We start from the raw sequence: 27,674 nt of genomic DNA on the forward strand, positions 1-27,674 counted from the left end.
TAGCATGATGCAGCAGTTTAGGGGCTGACATTGTGCTAACTATATAGACTCAAAGTGTAGCATACTAAAGCACTAAAACATGCATCAAATGTTTTCAAACTTGTCTAATTGTTAAGACACAATAATCAAAAAACCTTGATCATGGAAATTTTACTTTGAAAGGCAAAACACAGTTTTTTTTAGTGTAAATGTGCTTATATCTTATTCCTTGTGTCTCCCTTATTTATAGGATGAGTCAAATGGATGGCTCTTCTTGAATATATGTTTCTAGTATAATATGCGGTTTTCTAGAAAACAAGGGGTGGCACAACTTCCCCACTGGCACAACTCCGTCGACTCTCCCCTACTCTATTTAATCTTACTTTCACAATTATCACTTATTTTATTAAAATTATCATTATTTTTTAATACAAATTGGAATTCTGTCTTTAGCGCAGTAGTAGATAGGACATTATTTTCTTTAAATATGACATCTATTGATGATGTCCGTCCTGGGAGAGGGATCCCTACCTCTCTCAACTCTCCCTGAGGTTTCTCAATTTTTTAATGGGAGTTTTTTCTCAGTCAAGCTAAGGGTTTAAGGGCATACTGTATGGAACGTAAAGCCCACTGAGGCAAATGTCTATTTGTGATATTGGGCTATAGAAATAAAACTGATTTGACGTCTTTGCATTTGAGTGAATCGAGCCTTTAACTTGAAATGTAACCGTGTTGTTTAGCACAGAGAATGATGTTTCCTTATGTGTTAGGCTTTGTGTGACACGAGGCCTGCCGTGTGATCACTTGAACAGTGTCCGTACCTTAGGTTAAACTTTACAGTGCGTTCCAAATTATTATGCAAATTATATTTTTCTCAGATTTTCCAAAATAGTTGATGCAAATGACAGTCAGTATAATTTAAGTCATCAACCGTTAAAGTATGATTCACATTTTATTGAACAAACCTCCCAATGATAACAGTATTTTTTTTCAAAAATAAACTCCAAATGCACTGTTCCAAATTATTATGCACAACAGAGTTTCAAAACATTTTATAGGTTGTGAAGAACTAAAAAAGGCCATTTGTTGAATTTGCAGGATGTGGAGGTCATATTTAGTGAAATCAAAAGCTATTTCAATCAAAAACATCTTAACAGGCCAAGTTACATGTTAACATAGGACCCGTTCTTTGATAGCACCTTCACAATTCTTGCATCCATTGAACTTGTGAGTTCTTGGAAAGTTTCTGCTTGAATATCTTTGCAGGATGTCAGAATAGCCTCCCATAGCTGCTGTTTTGATGTGAACTGCCTCCCAACCTCATGGATGTTTTGCTTGAGGATGCTCCAAAGGTTCTCAATAGGGTTGAGGTCAGGGGAAGATGGGGCCACACCATGAGGTTCTCTCCTTTTATGCCCATAGCAACCAATGACACAGAGGTATTCTTTGCAGCATGAGATGGTGCATTGTCATGCATGAAGATGATTTTACTACGGAAGGCGCAGTTCTTCTTTTTGTACCACGGAAGAAAGTGGTCAGTCAGAAACTCAACATACTTTGCCGAGGTCATTTTCACACCGTCACGGACTCTGAAGGTGCCTACCAGCTCTCTCCCCATGATTCCGGCCCAAAACATGACTCCACCACCTCCTGTCTGCCGTCGCAGCCTTGTTGGGACATGGTGGCCATTCACCAACCATCCACTACTCCATCCATCTGGACCATCCAAGGTTGCACGGCACTCATCAGTAAACAAGACTGTTTGAAAATTAGTCTTCATGTATTTCTGAGCCCACTGCAACCGTTTCTGCTTGTGAGCATTGTTTAGGGGTGGCCGAATAATAGGTTTATGCACAACTGCAAACCTCTGGAGGATCCTACACCTTGAGGTTTGCGGGACTCCAGAGGCACCAGCGGCTTCAAATACCTGTCTGCTGCTCTGTAACGGCATTTTAGCAGCTGCTCTCCTAATCAGATGAATTTGTCTGGCAGAAATCTTCCTCATATTACCTTTATCCGAACGAACCCGTCTGTGCTCTGAATCAGCCACACATTTCTTCACAGTACGATGATCACACTTAAGTTTCTGTGAAATATCTAATGTTTTCATACCTTGTCCAAGGTATTGCACTATTTGACGCTTTTCAACAGCTGAGAGATCCTTTTCTTTCCCATAGTGCTTGAAACATGTGGCCTGCTTAATAATGTGGAACGTCCTTCTTAAGTAGATTTCCTTTGATTGGGATCACCTGGCAAACTAATTATCACAGGTGTATGAGATTGATTTCAATGATCCAAGGCGTCCTGAGACACAATATCATACATATGTTTTATTGAAAAACAAAAAATTAAATGTTTATGACACTTCAATCCAATTTGCATAATAATTTGGAACACGGTGTATTGTTCCTGTGGAGAAATGTATCTGGGCACAGTGCATTATTGCTTCATAAAAACATACTTCACAGAGAATACAATCAAGAATAAAACAAAACAAACATTTGAACATGGGCTAACATGGTGTTCAACAGTCTGTCACTTCAAGTGCTTTTTGCTGCATTGCATAGACATTTTCCCTGCGTTCCACATCACATACTTTTTCTTTTTACTACACTACATACTAAAGTGCAAAAGAGTTTTAGGGCCACAGACAGGAGAGAGAAAAAAAATCAGATAAGGAAGATTTTGTTTTCATTATATCGAGAAATTTCAAGAATAAAGACAAAATACTCCAAAATGCTATTGCAGTTATTGGGGCATTTATGTATTTTTAGCATACTACAATTGACCTGCATGTATTGGGACATCCTAAATCTTTTTCTGGCATACTAAATAGAAGGGAAGTATGGGGATTGGAACGCAGGGGTAGTGTAGTGGATAAAGTGCACGTGCTTGTACCTTGATGTTGGAGGTGTGCACCTCAGCTAGGAGGATCTGCTCTGGCTTGAGGCTGCACAGTTCACTCAGCTGTTTCTTCAGGCCCGTGTATTTCTCATCCATATTCAACCTGAGACCGTAGCGCACAGGGGTGGAGGCGTCCAGCTTAATGACTGCAAACACACAGCAACAATACAACACAAGTTTCAAGTTTTGTTCTTTAAAAAAGGTGCTATGAGGAACTTTTAAATATTTTTGAAACAGTTTTCCTCTGGTGGTGATCATAAATTACATATAACAACAAACGAGACCATCAGTGCAAAGAATGCTATTTTTATATAGTTCTCCTTAGGGCGCACTCACACTATGCAAAGCTGCCCTGTACCGTACTCATGTATGATTTTTGCTTTGCTTTATGCTGCTCTCATCTTTTTATCTCCGTCCCTAAGGCAGCGGACGTTTAAACGTTTAACCCACTATGTGCATCCATCCCTAATAAATTGGCGTCAGGATCGCCGTCTTTGCACGTGCTTGTGCGCGTGTCAGCTCATTAGCATCTGTACCGTGGAGTACACCTCTCCCAAGTGTACTCAGGCCATAGAAGTGTACTGTACTTGAGTAGAGATGGCCTACCCACACTAGCCAAAATAATCTAGGCCTTAGGGGGAAAAGTTTTTGGGCATAGTACAGATGGCATAGTATAGTATAGTACAGTATAGTGTGAGTGCGTCCTTAATGCCTTTGTCTGTCTGGGTACGCTCTCCCAGGAACAACAGCCGGCGTAGTAAAAAAACTACCGCTTTTGTCCGAAGGTGGTGCTAGAATTAACGCAAACTGAAAGTTCCTCGTAGACACTTCAATAAAAAGAGAAAAATTAATAGATTTTCAGAATCTTTGGCTCACCTGTGATCTCCAGATGCATGGAGCTGTCCATGGGCAGGGGCAGAGACAGAAAGTTAAAGGGGTCGAAGCGAGCGCTGATGTGTCCACACGTCTTACACTTCACCTGGGACTTGAGCTGACCGTGGAACAGATCCACCACGATGGAACGGTTCCTGCGCAGGTGGTTCTCCCATGCCTTTAGGATAGACGAGCACACACACACACACACACACACACACACACACACACACACACACACACACACACACACACACACACACACACACACACACACACACACACACACACACACACACACACACACACACACACACACACACACACACACACACACACACACACACACACACACACACACACACACACACACACACACACACAGTGTTGAGATCACACGCAGCTAATCCTGCTCAATCCCTCCCCTCAGGACATAGAGATCATCAATACAGCACCATTAGCAGTCTAAAGGAGAGCTTAGCTGATGCACTGACTGCTCTCTTCTGTGAGCACCTTTCTCAACATAACATGCCATATTTACAATGACTTGTCTTGATGCCAAAAACTGATGTTTTTCCTCTCATGTGGCACAGAGCAGATTTGTACTTTGCCCGTGTATTCACCCGTCACTGACATCTAGCAGAGGAGAGTCCTTATTGCAGCCTGGGCTTATGCGGCCAGGCTCACCTCTTTCTTCTCCCGTCTTAAAATGTTTGCAATATGATGCAAACCACCAATGATGCTTGGGAAAGCAATTGCTTGAATTATAATTTCTGTCTCCATTATATTAACAGTGCAGAGTCTTTTACTTCTGTCTGGTTGTTCACGTGTTTACTTTGGTTTCTGGTAACCAATGCCTCATGTACGCATGTGGGTTGTTTGAAGCTTTAAGCAGGTGTAAGAACACAGATATATTGGATATGGGATGCTTTTAAAAGTAGATGTAAGCAAGCGGTCAGAAATAATCGGAATTGGGCCGCTACCATGCTACACCATGTGTAAATCCAGGACCAATAGACTCAAAAACAGCTTCTTCCCCAGATCAATAAGCACTCTGAACTCAAACATGCACTATTTATTGTACGGCCATAGTCAATAACAGTATCGGAGGCGCTGGTTTTGTAGTGGTTAGAGCGTCCCCCCCCAATGAGGCTCAGTCCTCGCAGCAGACCCGGTTTGAATCCAACCCTTGGTCAGTTCTCTGCACGTCATTCCCCTCTCGGCAGCATTTCATCTCTGTTTCTCTGCACTATAAATAAAGCATTCATTGAAAATGCCAAAAAGAAGATATAAGTATTTTCTAAAGGTGGTGTCTGACCTCAGAGGCCACCTCCCAGTCTGGCCGGCCGTCGCTGTCCTTCAGCTCCACATAGGGTTTCTCATGGACTCTGTTCAGGTCTTCATGCAGCCCGTCCAGCAGGAAGGCCAGCAGCTCCTGGGAGTCCTGCTGCTGGAAGCCGTTGAAGCGTGGCGCGTACTTTGCTATTGTCCACTGGGAGAGGGAGCAATGACATCAGAAACCTTTGATTTCTACACAACTTTTAAAAGGTGCACTATGCAGTTTCAGGGAAGAGGGATTTTTTTTTCTTTATAACATTTGCAGAGCCTGCAGTTAGTTTACAACAACAATTCTCTATATATAATGCTTAGTATTGGGGATCATTCTCTCATCATAAAGCAAAGCAAAACTAAATTATTTTGAAGAACCTGGAACCAAATTACTAGAATGTGTTTCCAAGCAGTGGTTCAAACAATTTACCTGTGAGGAAAGCTTGTTTATTCAGTTATGACAATACACCTGCAGAAAATGTTAACTTTTCTGGCACACCCACAGTTACATAATGCACCTTTAAAAAAGCACCTCTTGAAGTAGTTCTGTGTGCTGATGTAGCACACAGAAAGGGACAAAACACATAAAGGTCTAGAAATGTTTCAGGTGTGCATACCCTGAGCTTCAGCGGGGCCAGGTTCTTCTGCGTCCCGCTCCACAGCTCCATCACCAGGTCACCGTAACACTTGGCCATGTGCCCTCGCATCCCGATGGGGTTGGTCCTTTAAAAAAGAAAACACCAAAGGGCTAGTTAGAATGACAAGTTCAAGAAAGAGGATTTCAGAATGAACAGACACATTGGGCCTAGAACGTATTAGGTTTATCTTGAGTGATAAACTGAAGCAATTTTTAAAAAAATGGTCCCCATTAATTTTGTTTCTTGAACAACAAACTATTTGAACATACAGACAAACGTCACACGTAATCCTGGATGGCCGGGTTAACGGCTGGTTAGATTGGAGTTATCTATACCTTTTCTTTTTTTTCTCCTTTTCTTTTCCTCTTGTTTTTTTGTTCTTTTCCCTATTAGTCTAGGTCCTGGGTAAGATTTGTGTGTGTTTCATTTAGCGGAGAATATCTCAACTGTTATAGACTACTGTAATATGACCCCATTGAACAACATGGGATGTGTGCCAAAATGTCTACCCGGGACGAAAGTCCTGAAAATGAACACGACATGTGACACTAGTATCACGCTACGTCGTGAATGGGACTTTTTTCCCCTTCATAGATATCCCTATACATTTCTACCAGATTAATCTTCATATTAAGATAAATACTTTTTGTGTTACACTTTGTCTAAGAAATAAAATATGCAAATGAGGCAATGTGTACGCATCTTTATTGAGATATTGCCTCATTTCATTTGTTGATATATTCTCCGCTAAATGAAGCGCATACAAATCCTGCCCAGGACCTCCACTATATTCTTTACCTTGTACTATGCGTGTGTAAACATAAAACAATTGAAGCAGTCACTGTATTGTGTATAAATGTCATGATATATAAACAAATGCTTTCAATAGAAAATATTTGAGACAGAATGACAGGTTCAGAACAATGGCGGCTTTGATCCATAGCAGAGTGATGCAGTGAAACGGCACCTGTTGAGCTCGTAGAGGTGTCTCCCTGAGATGAAGTAGTCGGTTAGAGGCTTGGTGTTGCTCACACACTGGATGCTGGAGTTCATGAAGCAGGTGTTGCCCAGGTTACTGAGGCCAGTGGCTCCTTTCTCTGTTGGGACTGGGATGGGGAAAAACACAAGGACATATAGTGGGCAGATTTTAAAGCAACAAATAACAATAACTTTTAGAACAGCTCCATGGTCGGCATCAAATGTCACTATTTTGAAAGGAAGCGTTGCTGCTTCCTGGGCTTAGCGCTGCGCAAGACGATTGTGATCAGCCCAGTTTTCCCCCCTGTAATCGAAACGATATAGCTTGGTTCCAGACCATACTCCTAGCTGTAGTTTGCTCTGGCTGTGCTAGACTATGTTTTTCCCTATTTCTTAAATGTCATTTCTAATGTCTAATCCTGATGTATTTTATGCCCCTGTAAAGCACTTTGAATTGCCTTGTGTCTGAAGTGTGCTGTAAAAATAAAACTGCTTTGCCTGGTTGCACTTGTATCAACGGTCGAAATGAACAATTCGATTGAAACTGCCACTAATTAGCCTCCCTGTATGTGATCCACCAATCACAGTATGTTTCATCAAGTCAATCATTCTTCAGCATTCTTCAGCTCACCTTTGTGTCTGTCCATCTTACTGCTGTTGGCAATAAAGGACATCTCCTCAGGCCAGCTCATGTCTTTGTTCCTGACTGTAGAGGAAAAAAGAACAGGTTTGTGTGATTAAAACCATTTGGCTCCCTCGTTTCATGTGCCATCATTAAGAATTCCCTGTTATGAGTGGAAAGGGCAGACAGTTCTAGCAGCATGATGGGTCTGAATAGCACTAAAGGGGAGTTTGTTTTCAGCACCTTCAATAACTAGCTGCTGCTCATCGTGGATCTTTAGGCTCTCCAGTGTGTGATCTTCATCGTCCAGGAGGGTGAGGTAGTTCTGCAGGAGAAAAGGGAGCATGGAGTTATTACTTTAATTAGATTAAAAGTACCATAAGACATTTCCATGAACCTGCTTGGCGGCTTAGGAAGAAAATGAGCCACTGGGCCCCTATTAACCCAATCCCCCCCAGCACTTTGTGTCAAACGTTTAGATTGTTTTCTGTGCTGTAAATGCACCTTGCCCCAGGTTGGCTGGGTGGTCATTTGATTAGACATATATCCATTTAGGAATATGCATCATGGAAAGCACAAAACCGAAATTGTGAAGGTCTACACACAGTTAGAAAGGGCCTTAAGGTTATGTTAAAATACAAGAGCCACCTTAAGCCCCCACCCCCAGCCGACATTGTTCTTTGTTGGAATATATTCCTCAAATACATTTTCTATTAAATTAGCACCAAACACGTGGGTTCTCCCCACACTCCCGAGAGACGTGATCTATGTGATTGATCACCTGACCCCCAGCTCCACAGCATCACTTTCAGCTGATTTGATTTATTGCTAAGTTGTTTGGGAATTTGCATCACTGAATGCCACTGCTGAACAGTTACATTACATTTGGAAAATGGACGGGAAATAGTTGACTAATAATTAAAGGTTAAAGTGTTATAGTGAACCTCCAGCCAAAATGATTATTAACATCCTCCATGGAGTATATTTGCACACCCTTTATTTTATTTAGTAGTGTGACCCATAGAGGCATGTCTCGTGCTCCAGTGCCTACCATGTGTGTGTGTGTTTCTGTGTGTGTTAGCTGTGAGTATACAGGTGAAGGTTTCCTAGAGACACAGATGTTCCTTACATACTGGACCAGGCTATACAGGTCATTCTCATATAATTAGCATATTGTGATAAAGTTGATTATTTTCCATAATGTAATGATAATAATTGAACTTTCATATATTTTAGATTCATTGCACACCAACTGAAATATTTCAGGTCTTTTGTTGTTTTAATACTGATGATTTTGGCATACAGCTCATGAAAACCCCAAATTCCTATCTCAAAAAATTAGCATATCATGAAAAGGTACTCTAAACGAGCTCTTAACCTAATCATCTGAATCAACAAATTAACTCTAAACACCTGCAAAACATTCCTGAGGCTTTTAAAAACTCCCAGCCTGGTTCATTACTCAAAACCGCAATCATGGGTAAGACTGCCGACCTGACTGCTGTCCAGAAGGCCATCATTGACACCCTCAAGCAAGAGGGTAAGACACAGAAATACATTTCTGAGCGAATAGGCTGTTCCCAGAGTGCTGTATCAAGGCACCTCAGTGGGAAGGAAAAAGTGTGGCAGAAAACGCTGCACAACCAGAATAGGTGACCGGACCCTGAGGAGGATTGTGGAGAAGGGCCGATTCCAGACCTTGGGGGACCTGCGGAAGCAGTGGACTGAGTCTGGAGTAGAAACATCCAGAGCCACCGTGCACAGGCGTGTGCAGGAAATGGGCTACAGGTGCCGCATTCCCCAGGTCAAGCCACTTTTGAACCAGAAACAGCGGCGGAAGCGCCTGACCTGGGCTACAGAGAAGCAGCACTGGACTGTTGCTCAGTGGTCCAAAGTACTTTTTTTGGATGAAAGCAAATTTTGCATGTCATTCGGAAATCAAGGTGCCAGAGTCTGGAGGAAGACTGGGGAGAAGGAAATGCCAAAATGCCTGAAGTCCAGTGTCAAGTACCCACAGTCAGTGATGGTCTGGGGTGCCATGTCAGCTGCTGGTGTTGGTCCACTGTGTTTTATCAAAGGCAGGGTCAATGCAGCTAGCTATCAGGAGATTTTGGAGCACTTCATGCTTCCATCTGCTGAAAAGCTTTATGGAGATGAAGATTTCATTTTTCAACAAGACCTGGCACCTGCTCACAGTGCCAAAACCACTGTTAAATGGTTTAGTGACCATGGTACAGTGTTTCCCACAGAATTTTTTCCCCTAGAGGGGTCCGGGGGTATGCTCCCCTGGAAGAAAATGTTGTACCTTTTAAATGTTAAATGCATCAATCTGGTGTACTTTGAGGAACACTATTCCTATATAAATGGTGATTAAGATGGAGTTTAACACACTTATCAATGGTTAATGAATAAATAATTTTCTATGATACACATTTGAGCCATCAAAAAAATGAAGCAAAGGTGGTGGTTACCTGTGGTTCAAAAGAGTGAACACAAGCGCCCTTTTGTTTTATTAGATTGTTGAATTACTAGTACTCAAATAACTGTGACTACAATCACGAAGGATAGCTCACAATATTATTTCCAGCAGAGGGTGCTCAAAGAGCGCAGAATGAATTGTGATGGAAAAATTGCAGAAAATAGCTACTTATGAATACAGTCACAGCGCGTGTTGACACCGCAGGGGGAGGGGCTGATTGACTCGGGGAGATTGAAGCCTCGATCCCTCAAGCGGCGCTTTGATAATACGTCCATGATTGAAGGAAATATTGTTTCTTGAGATCACAGCGCGAATCACACGTTAAAGATTTTTATGCGGAAATGCTATTGTTTCCAAGTGAAACTTGCGCATTGCAAATTAAATGTATACATGTATATTTTTAAATAGTAAAATATACATATATCAAAAAAATTAAAAAAATTAAAAAAATGAAAGTGAAAGTGTGGCGGGGCAAAATGAAAGTGTGGCGGCCCGCCACGGAATGATACATTAGTGGGAAACACTGTGGTATTACTGTGCTCAATTGGCCTGCCAACTCTCCTGACCTGAACCCCATAGAGAATCTGTGGGATATTGTGAAGAGGAAGTTGAGAGACACCAGACCCAACACTGTGGATGAGCTTAAGGCCGCTATCGAAGCATCCTGGGCCTCCATAACACCTCAGCAGTGCCACAGGCTGATTGCCTCCATGCCACGCCGCATTGAAGCAGTCATTTCTGCGAAAGGATTCCCGACCAAGTATTGAGTGCATAACTGAACATAATTATTTGAAGGTTGACTTTTTTGTATTAAAAACACTTTTCTTTTATTGGTCGGATGAAATATGCTAATTTTTTGAGATAGGGATTTTTGGTTTTTCTTTACTTTTTTGCCAAAATCATCAATATTAAAACAATAAAAGGCTTGAACTACTTCAGTTGTGTGTAATGAATCTAAAATATATGAAAGTCTAATGTTTATCAGTACATTACAGAAAATATTGAACTTTATCACAATATGCTAATTATATGAGAAGGACCTGTACAGTATGTCAGTGTAGCGTCATCCATAACAGCTTGGTGTGCCTCCCTTTAACAATGCTCCTCGTTAAGCAGTGAAGAGCAGATATAGAACCATTCATGAGCGCCACATGTACACTGCCCGGCCCCAAAAAAAAAGTCACACTCAAATATCTTGCTGGACCAAATAAGCTTTGATTACGGCACATATTCGCCGTAACACATTTTGATAAGCTTTATTTGACACATAAGGTTGCTGAAACTAGACCTGACCAACTGAAGCAACCCCAGATCATACTGTACACTGCCACACAGGCTTGTACAGTAGGCACTAGGCATGATGGGAGCATCACTTCATCCACCTCTCTTCTTACCCTGATGCACCCATCACTCTGGAACAGGATCAATCTGGTCTCATCAGACCACACAACCTTTTTCCATTGCTCCAGAGTCCAGTCTGTATGCTCCCAGGCAAATTAAAGCACTTTTCTTAAGGCTACACATCTGCATAGTCCATATCCCTTATGTTCTTTCACATTGTGAGTGTGGAAATGCTCTTACTTTCACTATTAAACATAGCCGGGAGTTCTATGAATGGAACCTGGAACCCTGTAAAGTGCTTTGAGTGCCTAGGCAATAAAGCGCTATATAAATCCTATCCATTATTATTAAGAGGGGCCCACCTCACTGTTGTAGAGCCAGAGCCTCATGTCTTCCTCCTTGATGCGTAGTCTCTGGGACAGGTAGAGGTGGATGTCTTTGATGGTTCCCATTCTGCTGAAGCAGCCCGTGTAGGCCAGCACTCTCTTCAGAGGAGCGTTGGGCGATGGCACGCTACCTGCTAACGTGTACAAACAGGGAAATGGACATTCAAAAACTGACACAAATCACACAAGCAGAACACGGTTTACTCCAGATTATTTTCAATTTGGTGTGTGGTCATTTGGAATTCCACAGTGATATAAAAGGAGTAGTCAGCGATTCTGGAGAATGCTTGTTGTCACAATCACTTTTTATTCTCAATCATTGAATATATCCTCACGGGGATCCGCTACCCTTCCATAATGTGTGTGCCGAAAGAAAGTCCAGTGTTAATACCCAGCCTAAGCCCTGTAAACTGGCATGTTGCTAGATACCCTTTGTTTACATACCAGTCTACAGAGCATAGGCTGTGTATTGATACACATTCTTTTTTCAGAGCACTCACAGTACTGACAGGTTGTCGACTGATAGGAGATTTTCACTGATTTTGACAAGAAGTGATTTTGACAACAAGCGTTCTCCAGAATCACTGACTCCACCCTTAAAAATCCAGCTCACGGATGCAAACAACTGATGGATACCAACCACAGCAGCAGCATTCCGGTGACTGAGGATTAGTTGTAAGAAAGCAGCAAGAAAGGGCTTTTTTTGTCAATCAGCGCAGACTTGATTGGTTCAATCAACTTAGTGGATTTAGTGAACTCAAGATTGGATTAAATCAAAAACAAACCAATCGATATTAGTCCTGTTAAATAGATGTAAAAGCTTGTCTCAACTGACATTGATTTCAAAATCATTTATACAACTAGTGATTTTAATATTTTTTATTTTTTCCCCCACCCCCGATCTTCACAGCTTTGCTATTCAATTATACCACAAAACCGACCATCCCGTACACTTGTTTGAGTGCTCCGCTAATGCTGTCAGGAAGACATTATGTGGAATATGATGCAAAGGTAAGATGTATTTCAGAGATTACTCCGATGTGTGGCCAGAGAGAGGGTCCTAAAACAGAACAATGACAGGCTGCTGCTTGAACACAGTGTGAGTCATGATGGGAGTCAGCGCTCCAGGGGGACCCAGGACTGTGGTCTGAAACCTGATCTGTTGACAGGGTTTGAAAGCAGCAGTGCTCTGGTGCAGAGTGCTGATGCCATCCCTAGCCTCAGTACACTGGAGCAAATGTCTACATCTGCATCTAATGCTCAGTCATCTGCTTTCGCTGTGCTGCGAGGCATTGTATGTACATGTCCATTTAAGCATAATGCATATTGTAGGGGAGGCTAGGTTAGGTGGATAACAGTCAATGAAAACACTGGAATTCTTCTTCTTTACTTTCAGCAGTTTGTTGGCAGATTAGGTGTGGGGTTTGGAGGGGAGTATTTGTGTGCTTCATCTTCATCCACATACACGTTCTTTAAAAGGAAAACTCCAAACTCAGTCCCTTAATGTTCTCGTTTCCCTTTTTTCTCTCCTCCTAGGCACTTTGCTGCTCCACTGCCAATCAATTAGCGCGTGTATGATCGTGCAACGGGTGCACGATCGACTCATGATAGGTGCATGCCCGTGATACGTCCAGGTCCGTCTCAATCACTGAGACGGACCTGTCAGCTTCGGAATCCAGCTTCAACCATCGTGTGAAGGACTGGGTCTACAGTATATGAAGGGAAGTGAAAGTGTCTGAAATGAAGTTAACACTTGCAGGCATCAACCGACATCAAACAAAGTGACAGGAAACTCATTTCTATCTGATAATGAAATATGCCGGCTGTGTGTAAATGCTGCAGTGATACCGACTAATCTCTGTAATACTGACTGTCTGTCTGTCTGCATCCTGTTGCCATTTGAGGAGGCAGCGACACAGCAACGTACAGCTGGATCAACAAAGACATCGCTACATTAGAATATTACTCTTACTTTATAATATTAATAAACAAACAACTTTGGCGGAATCTGAAGGAAAAGTGAAATGTATGTTATTGATGCAATTTTGGATTTAAACTTTTGACTCGTTTCCACTAAGCAGCACAGTTTGGTTCGGCACGGCATGGTTCCGCAGGGCACAGAAACCCTAGGTCTGTTGAATCTATGTGAATGGTGGCAGCCACATAACTATCATGCCATCATAGCAGCAGGACACTTTATTGAAGAGGAAAAACCTAAGACACTTAACAGAGATCTGCGCGCTGACATTTTTCACACAAGATTGTTCACTCTTTTGCAGAGGAGATTACACACTGCAGTTAATTTCTCACACTGCAGTGTGCAGCTCCACCCTTCTGGGACCCTTTGGGACGGCTTGGTACCCCAACGGAAGTCTGGCAAAAATAGATACGGCTCAGCTTGCTTATTTTGGTTCCCGTTCTAACTTTTGACAGTGGAAACGCAAATAACTGGCCTGGAAATCCAGACCTGCCACTGGCAAATTAAATTTGCTGCGCCTTTAGGTCTGGACACGAACCATTGAAGCTCATTAAATATGTCAAGAAATCCTGAGCTACCAATCAAATCGTTCTTTCTGATATGGGCGGGCCAGAGCACTATGTATGGTGCACTGGGGCGAACGTAACCGAATGAACAACAGAGATGGCTGCGGATATGTTGTTTGAGTTTGAGACGGCTTTGGCCTCAACCCTTTACGATTTGGAAGACGGCACTCAAAAAGTTTAATTTAACTGTTCGCTAAACGCACGGGGCTTAATATGTCACCTTTTGCATTGCTCTGATTGGTCGTAGTGCTATCCAATTGCGTTCAGTGGCATTTGAAATGCACGCGTAGTTGGGAAGGTCTATTGATCGTGGCCAGACCCTCTATCGTTCTAGATATGGGTCTGGATTTCCAGGTTAGCAAATAACCGCACCACTGAGTGGAAATAAGGCTTTTGACTAGACAACACTGTCACTCTGAACACAATGGAACCTCATCCTCGCGGCAAAAGGCAGAGGTCGTGCTAATCAGATTTGTATCCACAGTGGAGACAGTCCTATAGCCTGATCCTACCAGACCATCGTACTTCATTTCATTTGAACAGAGGGTCTGGAATCACTCAATTGACAAACATTAACTCACTTGAAGGCGGGTGTCTGTTGAGGTTTAAAACTATTGGATCTGCCCAGTGCCACTCTGGATCTGCCAACCAATCACATAACGTTTGGTCGTGACGTATGTCATGCGCCGGCTTCTGACTACACTGTGTGCAAAATTTTTAGGCAAGTTGTATTTTTGAGGATTCATTTTATTATTGAACAACTACAGTGCTCTCGGTCAATAGCACTAGCTCATCTTTAAAGATACTAATAGTTGCCTTTAAAGATGAGCTAGTTGGACCTTTTTGGGTTGAAGATGGCCTCAAAATCAACTCCCAAACCTACTGCCAGTTTCTAGAAGATACTTTCTTCAAGCAGTGGTACAGGAAAAAGTCTGCATCTTTCAAGAAGACCATGATTTTTATGCAGGACAATGCTCCATCACATGCATCGAAGTGCTCAATTGCATGGCTAGCCAGTAAAGGCCTTAAGGATGAAAAAATAATGACATGACCCCCTTCCTCACCTGACTTAAACCCTATTGAGAACCTATGGGCCCTGCTTAAACGGGATATTTACAGCGAAGGAAATCAGTACACCTCTCGAAAAAAAAGTTGATCGTCAACAGATCAAGAAACTGACAGACTCCATGAATGGAAGGCTTGTGACAGTTAATGAAAAGAAGGGTGGCTATATTGGTCACTGTTTTTTTTTTTGACATGTCGGAAATTTTTATTTGTAAATTTTGAGTTGTTTTATTATTCTCACTTTAACAGATGAAAATAAACAAGTGAGATGGGAAAAATTTAGTTTTTTTATTTAGTTGCAGAATAATTCTGCATACTAATAGTTGCCTAATAATAGCAAAACATATATATTCTTGTAAGAAAGACAAAACCTCACCTTTACTTTCGTAAACATTCAGGTTTAGGTTCATTAACATTTTGGATTGACCGAGAGCACTGTAGTTCAATAATAAAATTAATCCTCAAAAATACAAGTTGCCGGGGCGCTCCGGTGGAGAAGTGGATAAAGCGCGTACCATATTGGCTCCGGCCTTCGTTGCAGTGGTCGCGGGTTCGAATCCGATCCGTGGACCTTTACTGCAGGTCATCCCCCTTCTCTCTCTGTCTCCCCATTTCAACTCTATACAATCTAATAAAGCTTGAAAATGCCAAAAAATAATCTTTAAAAAAAAATACAACTTGCCTAAAATTTTTGCACACAGTGTACAACTGAAACTGCCGCACGTCATTGTTCTCAGCCACTCCCTCTGTTCGCTGATTGGACCGCCAAAATTCAGGCGGAGTAAACACACTTATATACCGCGGACCCAGACTTACTACTGAAGAGAAATGACAATTGTGCAGAAGTACGTAGGTGGGCGGTGCCAGGCTAACAGTCCTCATGGGGCAATGTGGACCTCCAATTTTTTATTTTTTTCTAAATGGAGGATTGCTTTCCATGAATGTCTTTTGCGTATGTTGTCATTTTGACGGATCAGAAAGTTCAATAGAATTTGGTGAGTTTTCAGGTGCTCAAAAAGCCACAAGGAGTGATCCTACAAACATTCTACTATCATGTCCCAGACTGTTTCAGTAATATACTAATAATGCTGATGATTGAAGAGTGCTAGGAGAAAATGTACTCTGAAAACTAATACTTGAATAGCACAGGGTCTGTGAAGATCGAAAACAAGGTTGGAATTATGCAACTTTTGGAGTGATCAGCAGTCGGTCCCCTTCATGGGCCATTGGTTAACTCCTCTGTCCCACTCCAGAGCACTGCTAGGGCTGGATGGCTCCACTATAGGAGGATTAGAAGGGGGAGGGGGAAGTGCGGGGTAGCTCAACGAAGCGTTTTTTCGACGGCTTGCTCTGGTCTTGCTGCAGGCTTACTTTACCTCTTGGTGGGGGTAAATACGGAGGGAACATTCGCAGGCTGGTCATACCCATATTGACCCAGATGTTGGACTGGGGGGAGCGTGAGGCCGGCTGCTGCCGCAGGAAGAGGAGGTAGCGTGGGAAGAGCTCCAGCTCAGCTTGGCCTGCTCTGCTCTCCACGATTACCTGAAGGAGACGGCAGGCAAAGGTTCAAGTCTCTGCAAGATCTATAGTGTTATTTCACTGATTCTTGAGAAGCGGGACAAAAGACTGTCTTGCAATAGTAACTGCTGTTATGTTTAAAAATAAAAAATATTTAAACATGCAGATGTTATTAGGGATTAATGATAGAATGTCTGGAACACAATTATCCTCTTACATTTAATTTAATCATTATTATGTTAAATATATGATACTTGTTATTTTCTCACTTTATTCAAAACAGTGTGTCCACAGAGAAGGTTTCAATCATTCATATGCAATAAAAGTAGTGCTGACGGGGGCACCCGTGGCACAGTGGGTAAGGGCATTGCCCCTGGGCCAAGTCCCCACAGCAGAACTGGGTTCGAATCCCGCCCAGGTCAGTTATCTGCATGTCTTCTCCTCTGTGCCCCATTTTACCTCTTTCTCTACAAAACTGTCAATAAGCATGAAAAATGCAAAATAATAAAAAATAAAATAGAGGGTCTGCTTGCAATCGTCTATGTTTAGCAGGTCTACCCACGGTTAAAAAAAACCTGTCTTCAAAGTTATTATGGTGTGAAAAGGGTATGATATAATCTTGATAACTGCTTGTATCAGACATGTGTGATGGTCTAGCCACGTGTGTGTTCATGTGCCCTGTTGACCTGTCTGACTTGTCTCGTGTCTACAGAGTTTATGTGATGTTAATATCACCCAGTCCTACATACTGTTGTCCACTAGCTTCTGAGTGCAATGTGCTGTGTGTACTTACCGGTCTGGGCAGGCTGAGGTTGGCACCGTACCAGTGGTAGAGCGCTCTCCACACCGGCTCTGGAACCGTCTCAAAGTCTCTACCAGGGGCCAGCTGCAGGGAACGCCTTAGCCTGCCACCCTCCATGGTTAACGTAGGGGCCTGCAAACACATACACAACCAGCCTTTAAATACACGCACAAAACACGGTACTATGCCTACTTCAATTACACCAGTGGTTCTCAAATGGTGGGGCGCGCCCGCCATGAGTTGTCTGGGGGGGGGGGGGGGGCGTGGGCTGCCTTAATTTCCAACTGACCAACTTTTTTTTTTAAGTGCTAGGGATGTGTGCTTGTGTATGGTCATATCCGCGCGAAAGGCCGCGATTTGCAGTAAATAAATGTCCACATGTGTCTCCAAGAGTCTCTGTAGGCCTCAGTGAATCATTTGCTCTTGTTTCTCTCTCCTGAGATTCACACAAACTGAGCAGTCTTGTTTAAATGTTACAAATTGAGCTAATAAACTGAACTTTGCATTTTTTTGCAGCAGAAGTTATCTCAGCTAATTTTTGCGTGCGAAAAAAATTCTGTCCCCTAGGGGGGGCATGACAGAAAATAATTGAGAACCACTGAATTACACATAGTAGATAGGGTTAGGGTTAGGACACAGCAGCCTTAAGATATGCATTGCTATAAGAGCAAGATGTAGATTGAAGACAGGGTCAAAAAAAAGCACCCTCTGGTCAATAAAAGCCCCTGACGGCAGAGGAGGAGTTCATCTCAGATCATTCCTTCTGTCTAAAACCAAGAAGAAGCTAGGAAAAGTCACATGTCTCATGTCCTGTTTTATATGTGCTAAATATTGTAAATACTGTTGGGATATACAGGAGGAAATGTATTTATTGTCTTACAAAGCCATGGATCAAATCTCTCTTTTTAGGGCGCACTCACCGTACCTTCTGTACCTTAGGTTTGCCCCCCTAAAGTCTAGTTGGTTTGACCAGTCTGAATGCTCTGTTCCATACTCAAGCACGGTACACTTCCTCGGCTGTAGCACAGTTGGTAGAGGTGTGCTTGAGCACGGTACAGATGCTAATAAGTAGACAGGCGCACAAGCAAGCGCATAGAGAGTGATCCTGACCCATTAATCAATTTGTATGAGACTTTTCCCCACGACCCAATACGTCCATGCTTGCAACGAAGATAAAAAAAAAAATTTGGTCTGATGTGGAAGTGGGATATTTGATGCAAAACTGTGCCACTGTTCAAAAACAATCAGATACAATCATGCTCCAAATCCCAAACCCCTGTGTATTAAGACAGACCCTTATAAAATTTTTTACCATGGTACTTTTTGGTTTTTGTGACATCATTTTGTTGCTGTGTGCAAAGTATACTGTACAGTGCTGCTTGAAAGTTTGTTGAAAGAATTTTTTTTTTTTTTTTTAATTTTTTTATCAATACCAGTTTTTCTATAGGAAATAACAGATGTTTGTTAAATCATTCAACATTTTTCTCTTCCGAAAATCAATTGTTAAAACAGATAAAACAAATAATTTGACAACTTTTGTATGTGGAAAAGTTTGTGAACCCTGAGCTGCATTGCTTAAATCGAGCAGGTAAACACAATCAGATGGGACAAATTGAGTGATGAAATGGACCAATGCAGTGAGAGATCTTTAGGGGCCACTCACACTAGGGCCGCGTATGACGTATGTAACGTATTACGACGTGATGACGTATGTATGATGGCGCAATCGTGCCCGGGCCGCGGCCTTTGGGAGCAGTGTGACCACGGGCCAGAGGGGGAGTGGGGAGGGGAGGGGGGATCTTCCTGCAGCACGGTACAGGCAAACTTGCGTAGTGTGAATGCGCCCTTAGGTAACAAATTGGGCGGCACTAGATAAAACAGAGATCAAACCAGGTCAGTTTAGTCTCACCAAAGTGAACCCATACAGGTCAGACATGCTAAAAGGGAAAACAATCTCAGAGGGTCTCAGGAATAGGGGACAGCTATAAATTGATTTAAAAAACCTGGGACACAGGTGCGGACCCAGGGGTGTCTGAAAGTTATCCCCAGAGGGATAACCACTAAATCGCACAGGCGACTACAGATTCCGTGCACTCACAGGGCTGAAATCTTCCGTTTCCTCACAATCTCGTGATTTGCAGACCTCTCTTACAGCATCTAGGACAGATGTGCATGGTTCCACAATAAGGAGAAAACTCAGTCAACATGGCTTTTATGGGAGGGTTGCTGAAGAAGCCTCTGCTCTCAAAAAAGAACAAAACTGTTTGTCACAACTTTGCCAGAGAGCACCTGGAGATACCTGAAGTCTTATTCTGCGGACAGATTAGTCCAAAATTTGTTTGGTCATAACCAAAACCACCATGTTTGGGCAAAAACGCAACTCTGCCTACCACCAAGAGAACCTTCTCCCAAGTGAAGAATGGTGATGGCAAATGGTCTGCAAATCTCCAGATGTAATGTTTGTGTTGGCCTTTAACAGAAAAATCACTTTTCTTGTGGCGCTTGAGGATATTTTTGAAGGAAGTCCACTTCAAGGCAGATGTTCAGTCACTCTTAAAGCTCTCCATTTGTAGATGACTGATGCCAATCTGACCTCTGCTGTCATTTCCACCATTATAACAGAATATTATATAACGATCACTCTGAGCTAAGTGACTCTACCCTATGGGAAGCCTTTAAGGCTGATATGTGAAGAAATACTGTATCTTATCTTATTAGACTAAACTGAAAACATATAAACATAAGGAATTATCAGAAATTACTACCCAGCTACTATAGGGCAATTGCCTCACCTTCCAAGTTAAATTAAATCAATCAATTGAAATATAAATAATTCTATTCTTTCTGACCAAAAAACACTAAAACAGAAACATTTTGAACTGGCTGATAAGCCAGATAAATGATTATCACGTCAGCTAAAAAATGATCAGGCCAAAAGCATGATTCATAAAATAAAAACAAAAATGGATCCATTACATTAAAGAGAAATATAGGGTTAAAAAAAAACTTACTTTGTAAATATTACTGTGATGTCTTTTACTGTGACATCACAGTAATATTTACAAAGTACGTAGGCCCTGGGGCTTCAGCCCAGGTAAACCCGTGTATTAAGGCGGCCCTGCATGCAAGGCGCCCTCTGAACCATCGGGAGCAATTTGGGTTTCAGTGTCTTGCCCAGGGACACTTGGACATGTGGCGGGTAGGCGGGGGATCGAACCTCCGACCATGCACTCCAGAGGCGAGCTCCCTACCCACTTCGCCACTGCCGCCCACTTTTTACTTAAATACTCCCTAAACAGACTAAATAAATGTATTTCAGATATAATCCACCACCATCAGACTGGATTTATGCCAGGAAGATCTTCCCTTTTCAACATCAGGTGTTTAATGAACATCATGTACTCCAGGTGGGACAAAGATTCTATAATCTCTATTTTGAGGGGGAAAAAAGAAAATAAAAAAAACAGAGCAGCAAGCGGAACAGGCACATCCACACAGACAGACAGGCACATACACACAGACAGACACGGTCCTTGCCTTCATGGGCTCAGTGTTGACCAGGGGCTGGTTGTCGATGGCTCCAGGTCTCTGTGCTGCCAGCTGGGAGGGCAGGTGGCCGTTGGCTCCAGAGAAACACTGGTTGTTGTTGTCTGAAACGTTGTTCTGACGGGCAAAACAGCTCTCTGCAGCTACCTGTGGACTCAGGGCTACTGGGGGACAAATACACACACACACACACACACACACACACACACACACACAAACAAGGAGAACGTAGTAAAGTTAACAAGTTGCAAGAATAAACACAAATGGAGATGAGAGAACCACTGTTTTAACTTAATAATAATAATAATAATAATAATACATTTTATTTGTAGTGCACTTTATATTCAGGAATCCCAAAATGCAAAAGAGTAAAAGAAATTAAGAAAAACAAATCAATGAGAATAAAAGCATAAAACAATTAAAAGGGGAACCTCAAAGACAATCTATCTAAATGCTCTTTTAAAAAGATGCGTCTTAAGTTTAAATCTACAGTACGTTCCAAATTATTATGCAAATTATATTTTTCTCAGATTTTCCTAAATAGTCGATGCAAATGACAGTCAGTATACTTTAAGTCATCAACCGTTAAAGTATGATTCACATTTTATTGAACAAACCTCCAAATGATAACGATATTTTTTTCAAAAATAAACTCAAAATGCACTGTTCCAAATTATTATGCACAACAGAGTTTCAAAACATTTTGGTAACACTTTATAATAACTATCCGTTGTAACTCGTTAATAGATCATTAGTAAACTCTTAATTAATGATTATTAATGATTTGTTAAGTGTTTGTTAGCAGTTTGTTAAGGATTTATAACAATGGTAGATAGTTAATAGCTTAATAATTGAATCAGTTCATCTGGAAGGTAATCCGAGATTAACTGATCACGTCACGTTCAAATCCATGGCATGCACAGTGTGTATTGAGTTTATTTAAAAATATTTGAAAATGGGGCTGCCCTCAGTTGCCCATGCACTGTGTATAGTCTATAGCCTATTTCAGCCTCGTCCCAGATGAACTGATTCAATTATTAAGCTATTAACTATCTACCATTGTTATAAATCCTTAACAAACTGCTAACAAACACTTAACAAATCATTAATAATCATTAATTAAGAGTTTACTAATGATCTATTAACGAGTTACAACGGATAGTTATTATAAAGTGTTACCAACATTTGATAGGTTGTGAAGAACTAAAAATGGCCATTTGTTGAATTTGCAGAATGTGAAGGTCATATTTAGTGAAATCAAAAGCTATTTCAATCAAAAACATCTTAACAGGCCAAGTTACATGTTAACATAGGACCCCTTTGACAATTCTTGCATCCATTGAACTTGTGAGTTTTTGGAGAGTTTCTGCTTGAATATCTTTGCAGGATGCCAGACTAGCCTCCAATAGCTGCTGTTTTGATGAGAACTGCCTCCCAACCTCATAGATGTTTTGCTTGAGGATGCTCCAAAGGTTCTCAATAGGGTTGAGGTCAGGGGAAGATGGGGGCCACACCATGAGGTTCTCTCCTTTTATGCCCATAGCAGCCAATGACACAGAGGTATTCTTTGCAGCATGAGATGAGTGCATTGTCATGCATGAAGATGATTTTACTACGGAAGGCACTGTCCTTCTTTTTGTACCACAGAAGAAAGTGGTCAGTCAGAAACTCAACATACTTTGCCGAGGTCATTTTCACACCGTCAGGGACCCTAAAGTGACCTACCTGCTCTCTCCCCATGATTCCGGCCCAAAACATGACTCCAGCCACAAATCTCTTCACCGTACGATGATCACGCTTCAGTTTCTGTGAAATATCTAATGTTTTCATACCTTGTCCAAGGTATTGCACTATTTGACGCTTTTCGGCAGCAGAGAGATCCTTTTTTTTCCCATATTGCTTGAAACATGTGGCCTGCTTAATAATGTGGAACGTCCTTCTTAAGTAGATTTCCTTTGATTGGGCTCACATGACAAACTAATTATCACAGGTGTATGAGATTGATTTCAATGATCCAAGGCATCCTGAGACACAATATCATACATGAGTTTAATTGAAAAACAAAAAATCTAAAGTTTATGACACTTCAATCCAATTTGCATTATAATTTGGAACACGGTGTACATTCAACCTGCCGTCTTCATCGTTTGGGGATGAGGGCATTGGGTTTGGGGGTGGGAGGGTGGGTTGTCCTTAGAGTATTTTCCCTCGCTTTGTTTGGGAAAGTGGGGAGGGTGGGAGGGCTGTATGTGTTTTTGTTCTAGTGGTTTAACTGTCTTTTTGTTTGGAGCAAACTACTGTGTCACTGCGTGTGTATTATGGCGTATAACTTTGTATGATACCCGGGGGGGATGATACAAGCAGGGGGGTTAGCATGGTGAGCTGGAACGTGCGGAGAAGGGCTCTCCTTCCGCCTTCAAGTCTTTGTCACAACTTGGTCACATTAGCGCTGCTACACACGCATCAGTAAAGCATCTTAACCTAGAGGCTGTCACTTATATCCACATCAATTCACACAAAGCATATTAAAGCAAGTAAAGTTAGGCCTACTTTAATTGCACCTACATCATTAGTCATTTGTTAAGGCTTTATTTTGGGCTATGTATTAATGTTCAATGAAACATCATTTTCCTTGATCTGGAGAAAGTTTGATATGTAAACTAGACACACATTTTCCCCTTTTCAGCCCTGTGCAAAAACTACAGTAACATTTAGGGCCACTAGTTACAAAAACGTATTAACATTTTTGCAGATTACAGCTTTAAGGTGTTTTCCATGAGTCTGGATTAGGCTTGTTCTGATTGGCCATCGGATCTTTAATCAGTTTTTCCCCAAGACGATTTGATCGCCTATGAAGTCACCTTTAACTTACTTACTATCATAAGATGCAATATAAAAGTAGTCATGCATTTTATACTTGTTGATATGGTGGAGTGACATGTCTCTCCGGCTCAGAAAAGTTAACAAGTAGTTTGACAAGTGAATTCAAGCCGTAATTTACAACCGCGTTTGCCTTTTAATCTGCTCACCAAACTTTTGCTCAGCGCTCAATATAAGTAGCCTAGACCTACAATGATAGAATTCTGATATTAAATAAATCCTATTTATGTTAGAACATAACACGCTGTAATGTCGCTGTGATCAGAGCGCTCTCCTAGCATCACTACTTTTTAAAAGGGATTGGTTTGAATAGAGCAGCGTTTCCCCTCATTGTAGCCTACAGCGGGGGCGCCCGCTTGCCAATTTTGCGTCCGTGAGGCTGACTTATTTATTTTACCGTGCCGTGCAGTGCAGTGCAGAGTGAGTGATCTTTTTTTTTTTTTTTACAATATTTTTTGGGCATTTTTATGCTTTATTGATAGTGTAGAGACAGAGTTGAAATGGGGCAGAGAGGGGAGTGACATGCAGAGAACGGCCGCGGGTCGTAATCGAACCCGGGTCCGCTGCTGGCCGAGGCCCATGGGGGGGACGCCCTACCAACTGAGCTAAGGGCGCCCCCAGAGTGAGTGATCTTTTTTAAATTATTTTTGTTATGCCCCGCAGCTATTTCTCAATCCTAGGGAAAAACTGTGAAGGGATATATTTAGTGTGCACACTTTTATAAACGTTTATTCACGTAACTTAGTGTAGGAGAAAGTTGAAAGGTTCAGCTATATAAAAGCTCCCCAAGGCAGAGCTGCGTGCAGTGCAGTGACGTAGCCCCCCTCCCATAGCCATCAGATTGTCTATCAGCGATCCATATTGAACATGATTGGAGGATCTGAAGGTAGACCTGATTGCCTAACCCTAGTCTGGATGTAGCGAGGATGCAAACAAAAATCTAAATATTGAGCAGCAGAAGAAGCTGTATTAGTGTGTGCAGTGTGCTGACTGACCGGCCTCTGTAGCTTCAGAGGAGCTGGACACAGCATCAGGTGACCTCTCCTCCATGGGGCTGACGGGGCTGAAGGCTCCCAGTGCTCCCAGTCTGTCCAGGGCCATGGGGGAACGCAGTGAGCTCAGGATGGAGGGCTGCTCCACCACGATGCCCTTATGCTCCTGCACAGGAAGATAACAGCACGGACTGCCCTGTCATTGTTTAAAGTGACACGGCAGGTTAATGTGAATGCTTCTGTCCCAGTGTGAGGATACTACTACTAGGGGGTGGGACGAAAAAAAATCCATATCACAACATAACATCCTCATTTCTCTTGGGACACGTTATCGATACACTATATTTTATTACAACATGCAGGTGTTCTGGAAAACGGATTCCCCTCATGCCATTATGAAAGTCACTATTTAAAAGGTGCAAGAAGCAATCTGTTGTACATTGTTTAATAGTGATTGGCCAGTTTGTGATTCACAGATGCACACAAACCAATCTGATAACACACACCCTCACAAAAAGAAAATAGATAAACATCTGATATCATGGACCAACCTTAATTATCTGGTTTCATATACCTGATATTCACACTTCCAAAGTTGTTTTCAAATTGCTCTAGCAAGCTGAAATTAAAGAAGCTCCAATTCACTGCATTCTCAGCACTGGATGGACCTTTACAACATTGCAGTGGCTATGACACCATTAAGCACAATGCCTGTTTAAAAAGGTTATACATGTACTGTTCATATCAGGGCATGTCTATCCTTATATATATACAGTATCTCACAAAAGTGAGTACACCCCTCACATTTCTTCACATTTTTCTTTATATCTTTCCATGGGACAACACTGAATAAATGACACTTTGATACAATGTAAAGTAGTCAGTGTACAGCTTGTATAACAGTGTAAATTTACTGTCCCCTCAAAATAACTCGACACACAGCCATTAATGTCTAAACTGCTGGCAACAAAAGTGAGTACACCCCTTAGAAAAAATTTACAAATTGGGCCCAAAGTGTAAATATTTTGTGTGGCCACCATTATTTTCCAGCACTGCCTTAACCCTCTTGGGCATGTAGTTCACTAGAGCTTCACAGGTTGCAACTGGAACCTTCTTCCACCCATTTATGACAGCATCACAGAGCTGGTGGATATTAAAGACATTGCGCTCCTCCACCTTCCGTTTGAGGATGCCCCAAAGATGCTCAATAGGGTTTAGGTCTGGAGACATGCTTGGCCAGGCCATAACCTTTACCCTCAGCTTTTTTAGCAAGCCACTGGTCGTCTTGGAGGTGTGTTTGGGGTCGTTATCATGTTGCAATACCACCCTGCGGCCCGGTTTACGAAGGTTGAGTGCTCATGGTCAGCGTCGTACACAGAGGTTGGCTTTGGAAAATAGACGTATGAGTGCTGCCAGCATTGCTGAAGGGCTTGAAGGGGTGGGGGGTCAACCTGTCAGTGCTCAGACCATACGCCGCACTCTGCATCATACTGGTCTGCATGGCTGTCATCCCAGAAGGAAGCCTATTCTAAAGATGATGCACAAGAAACCCCACAAAAAGTTTGCTGAAGACAAACAGACTACGGACATGGATTACTGCAACCATGTCCTGTGGTCTGATGAGACCAAAATACATTTATTTGGTTCAGATGGTGTTAAGAGTGTGGAGCGGCAATCAGGTGAGGAGTACAAAGACAAGTGTGTCTTGCCTAGAGTCAAGCATGGTGGTTGGAGTGTCATGGTCTGGGGCTGCATGAGTGCTGCCAGCACTGGGGATCTACAGTTCATTGAATTCTAACATGTACTGTGACATACTGAAGCAGAGCATGATCCCCTCCCTTCATAAACTGGGCCGCAGGGCAGTACTGCAACATGATAACGACCCCAAACACCCCTCCGAACGACCACTGGCTTGCTAAAGAAGCTGAGGGTAAAGGTTATGGACTGGTCAAGCATGTCTCCAGTCTTAAACCCTATTGAGCATCTTTGGGGCATCCTAAAATGGGAGATGGAGGAGCGCAAGGACTCTAATATCCACCAGCTCCTTGATGTCGTCATGAATGGGTAGAAGAGGGTTCCAGTTGCAACCTGTGAAGCTCTAGTGAACACCATGCCCAAGAGGGTTAAGGCAGTGCTGGAAAATGATGATGGCAAAACAAAATATTGACACTTTGGGCCCAATTTGGACATTTTTTCTTAGGGGTGTACTCACTTTTGTTGCCAGCAGTTTAGACATTAATGGCTGTGTATCGAGTTATTTTGAGGGGACAGTAAATTTACACTGTTATACAAGCTGTACACTGACTACTTGACATTGTATCAAAGTGTCATTTATTCAGTGTTGTCGCATGGAAAGATATAATGAAATATTTGAAGAAATGTTAGGGGTGTACTCACTTTTGTGAGATACTGTATATATATATATATATATATATATATACTTATTAATATTAGGGGTGTACACGTGTTACCGTCATTACTAAATCATAACCGTTTAGGAAAAATCAATAAACAAAAACCTTTTTTTTTTCCCGTAAATTTAACATTTTCTTTTTTTTAAGTTTTTAAATATGTTCTAGAGACACGCATTTATTGATTTGACATCACTAATAAACTAATTGGGGATGATAAAAGCTAGTCTGCTGAATCTGTATGTCCCTCGGCGTGCGTGTGTGTGTGTGTATGAGTGTGTGTGAATCAGTGCACACACACACACACACACACACACACACACACACACACACACACACACACACACACACACACACACACACACACACACACACACACACACACAC

General features: G+C 42.0%; 1 protein-coding gene across 2 annotated transcripts in view; it reads right to left on the bottom strand.

Annotated features, from left to right (window-relative positions):
* Positions 1 to 27,674, bottom strand: part of usp32 (ubiquitin specific peptidase 32) — a 95,122-nt gene that overhangs the window by 14,451 nt on the left and 52,997 nt on the right. The window contains exons 13-24 of one of the 2 annotated variants that reach the window (XM_080053845.1): positions 24,880 to 25,042; positions 20,996 to 21,165; positions 17,450 to 17,590; positions 16,563 to 16,680; positions 11,506 to 11,663; positions 7,567 to 7,648; positions 7,333 to 7,407; positions 6,691 to 6,829; positions 5,703 to 5,808; positions 5,075 to 5,248; positions 3,760 to 3,934; positions 2,878 to 3,029 (exon numbers count right to left, since the gene is read on the bottom strand). In XM_080053845.1, the coding sequence (XP_079909971.1) occupies positions 2,878 to 3,029; positions 3,760 to 3,934; positions 5,075 to 5,248; positions 5,703 to 5,808; positions 6,691 to 6,829; positions 7,333 to 7,407; positions 7,567 to 7,648; positions 11,506 to 11,663; positions 16,563 to 16,680; positions 17,450 to 17,590; positions 20,996 to 21,165; positions 24,880 to 25,042 (1,653 nt within the window). Of the gene's footprint in view, positions 1 to 2,877; positions 3,030 to 3,759; positions 3,935 to 5,074; positions 5,249 to 5,702; positions 5,809 to 6,690; positions 6,830 to 7,332; positions 7,408 to 7,566; positions 7,649 to 11,505; positions 11,664 to 16,562; positions 16,681 to 17,449; positions 17,591 to 20,995; positions 21,169 to 24,879; positions 25,043 to 27,674 lie in introns of both variants that reach the window. The other variant, XM_080053844.1, reaches the window with a different exon arrangement.

The sequence above is a fragment of the Ammodytes marinus genome (genome assembly GCF_949987685.1).
Source record: "Ammodytes marinus genome assembly, chromosome: 3".
In the NCBI taxonomy this organism is placed as follows: Eukaryota; Metazoa; Chordata; class Actinopteri; order Uranoscopiformes; family Ammodytidae; genus Ammodytes; species Ammodytes marinus.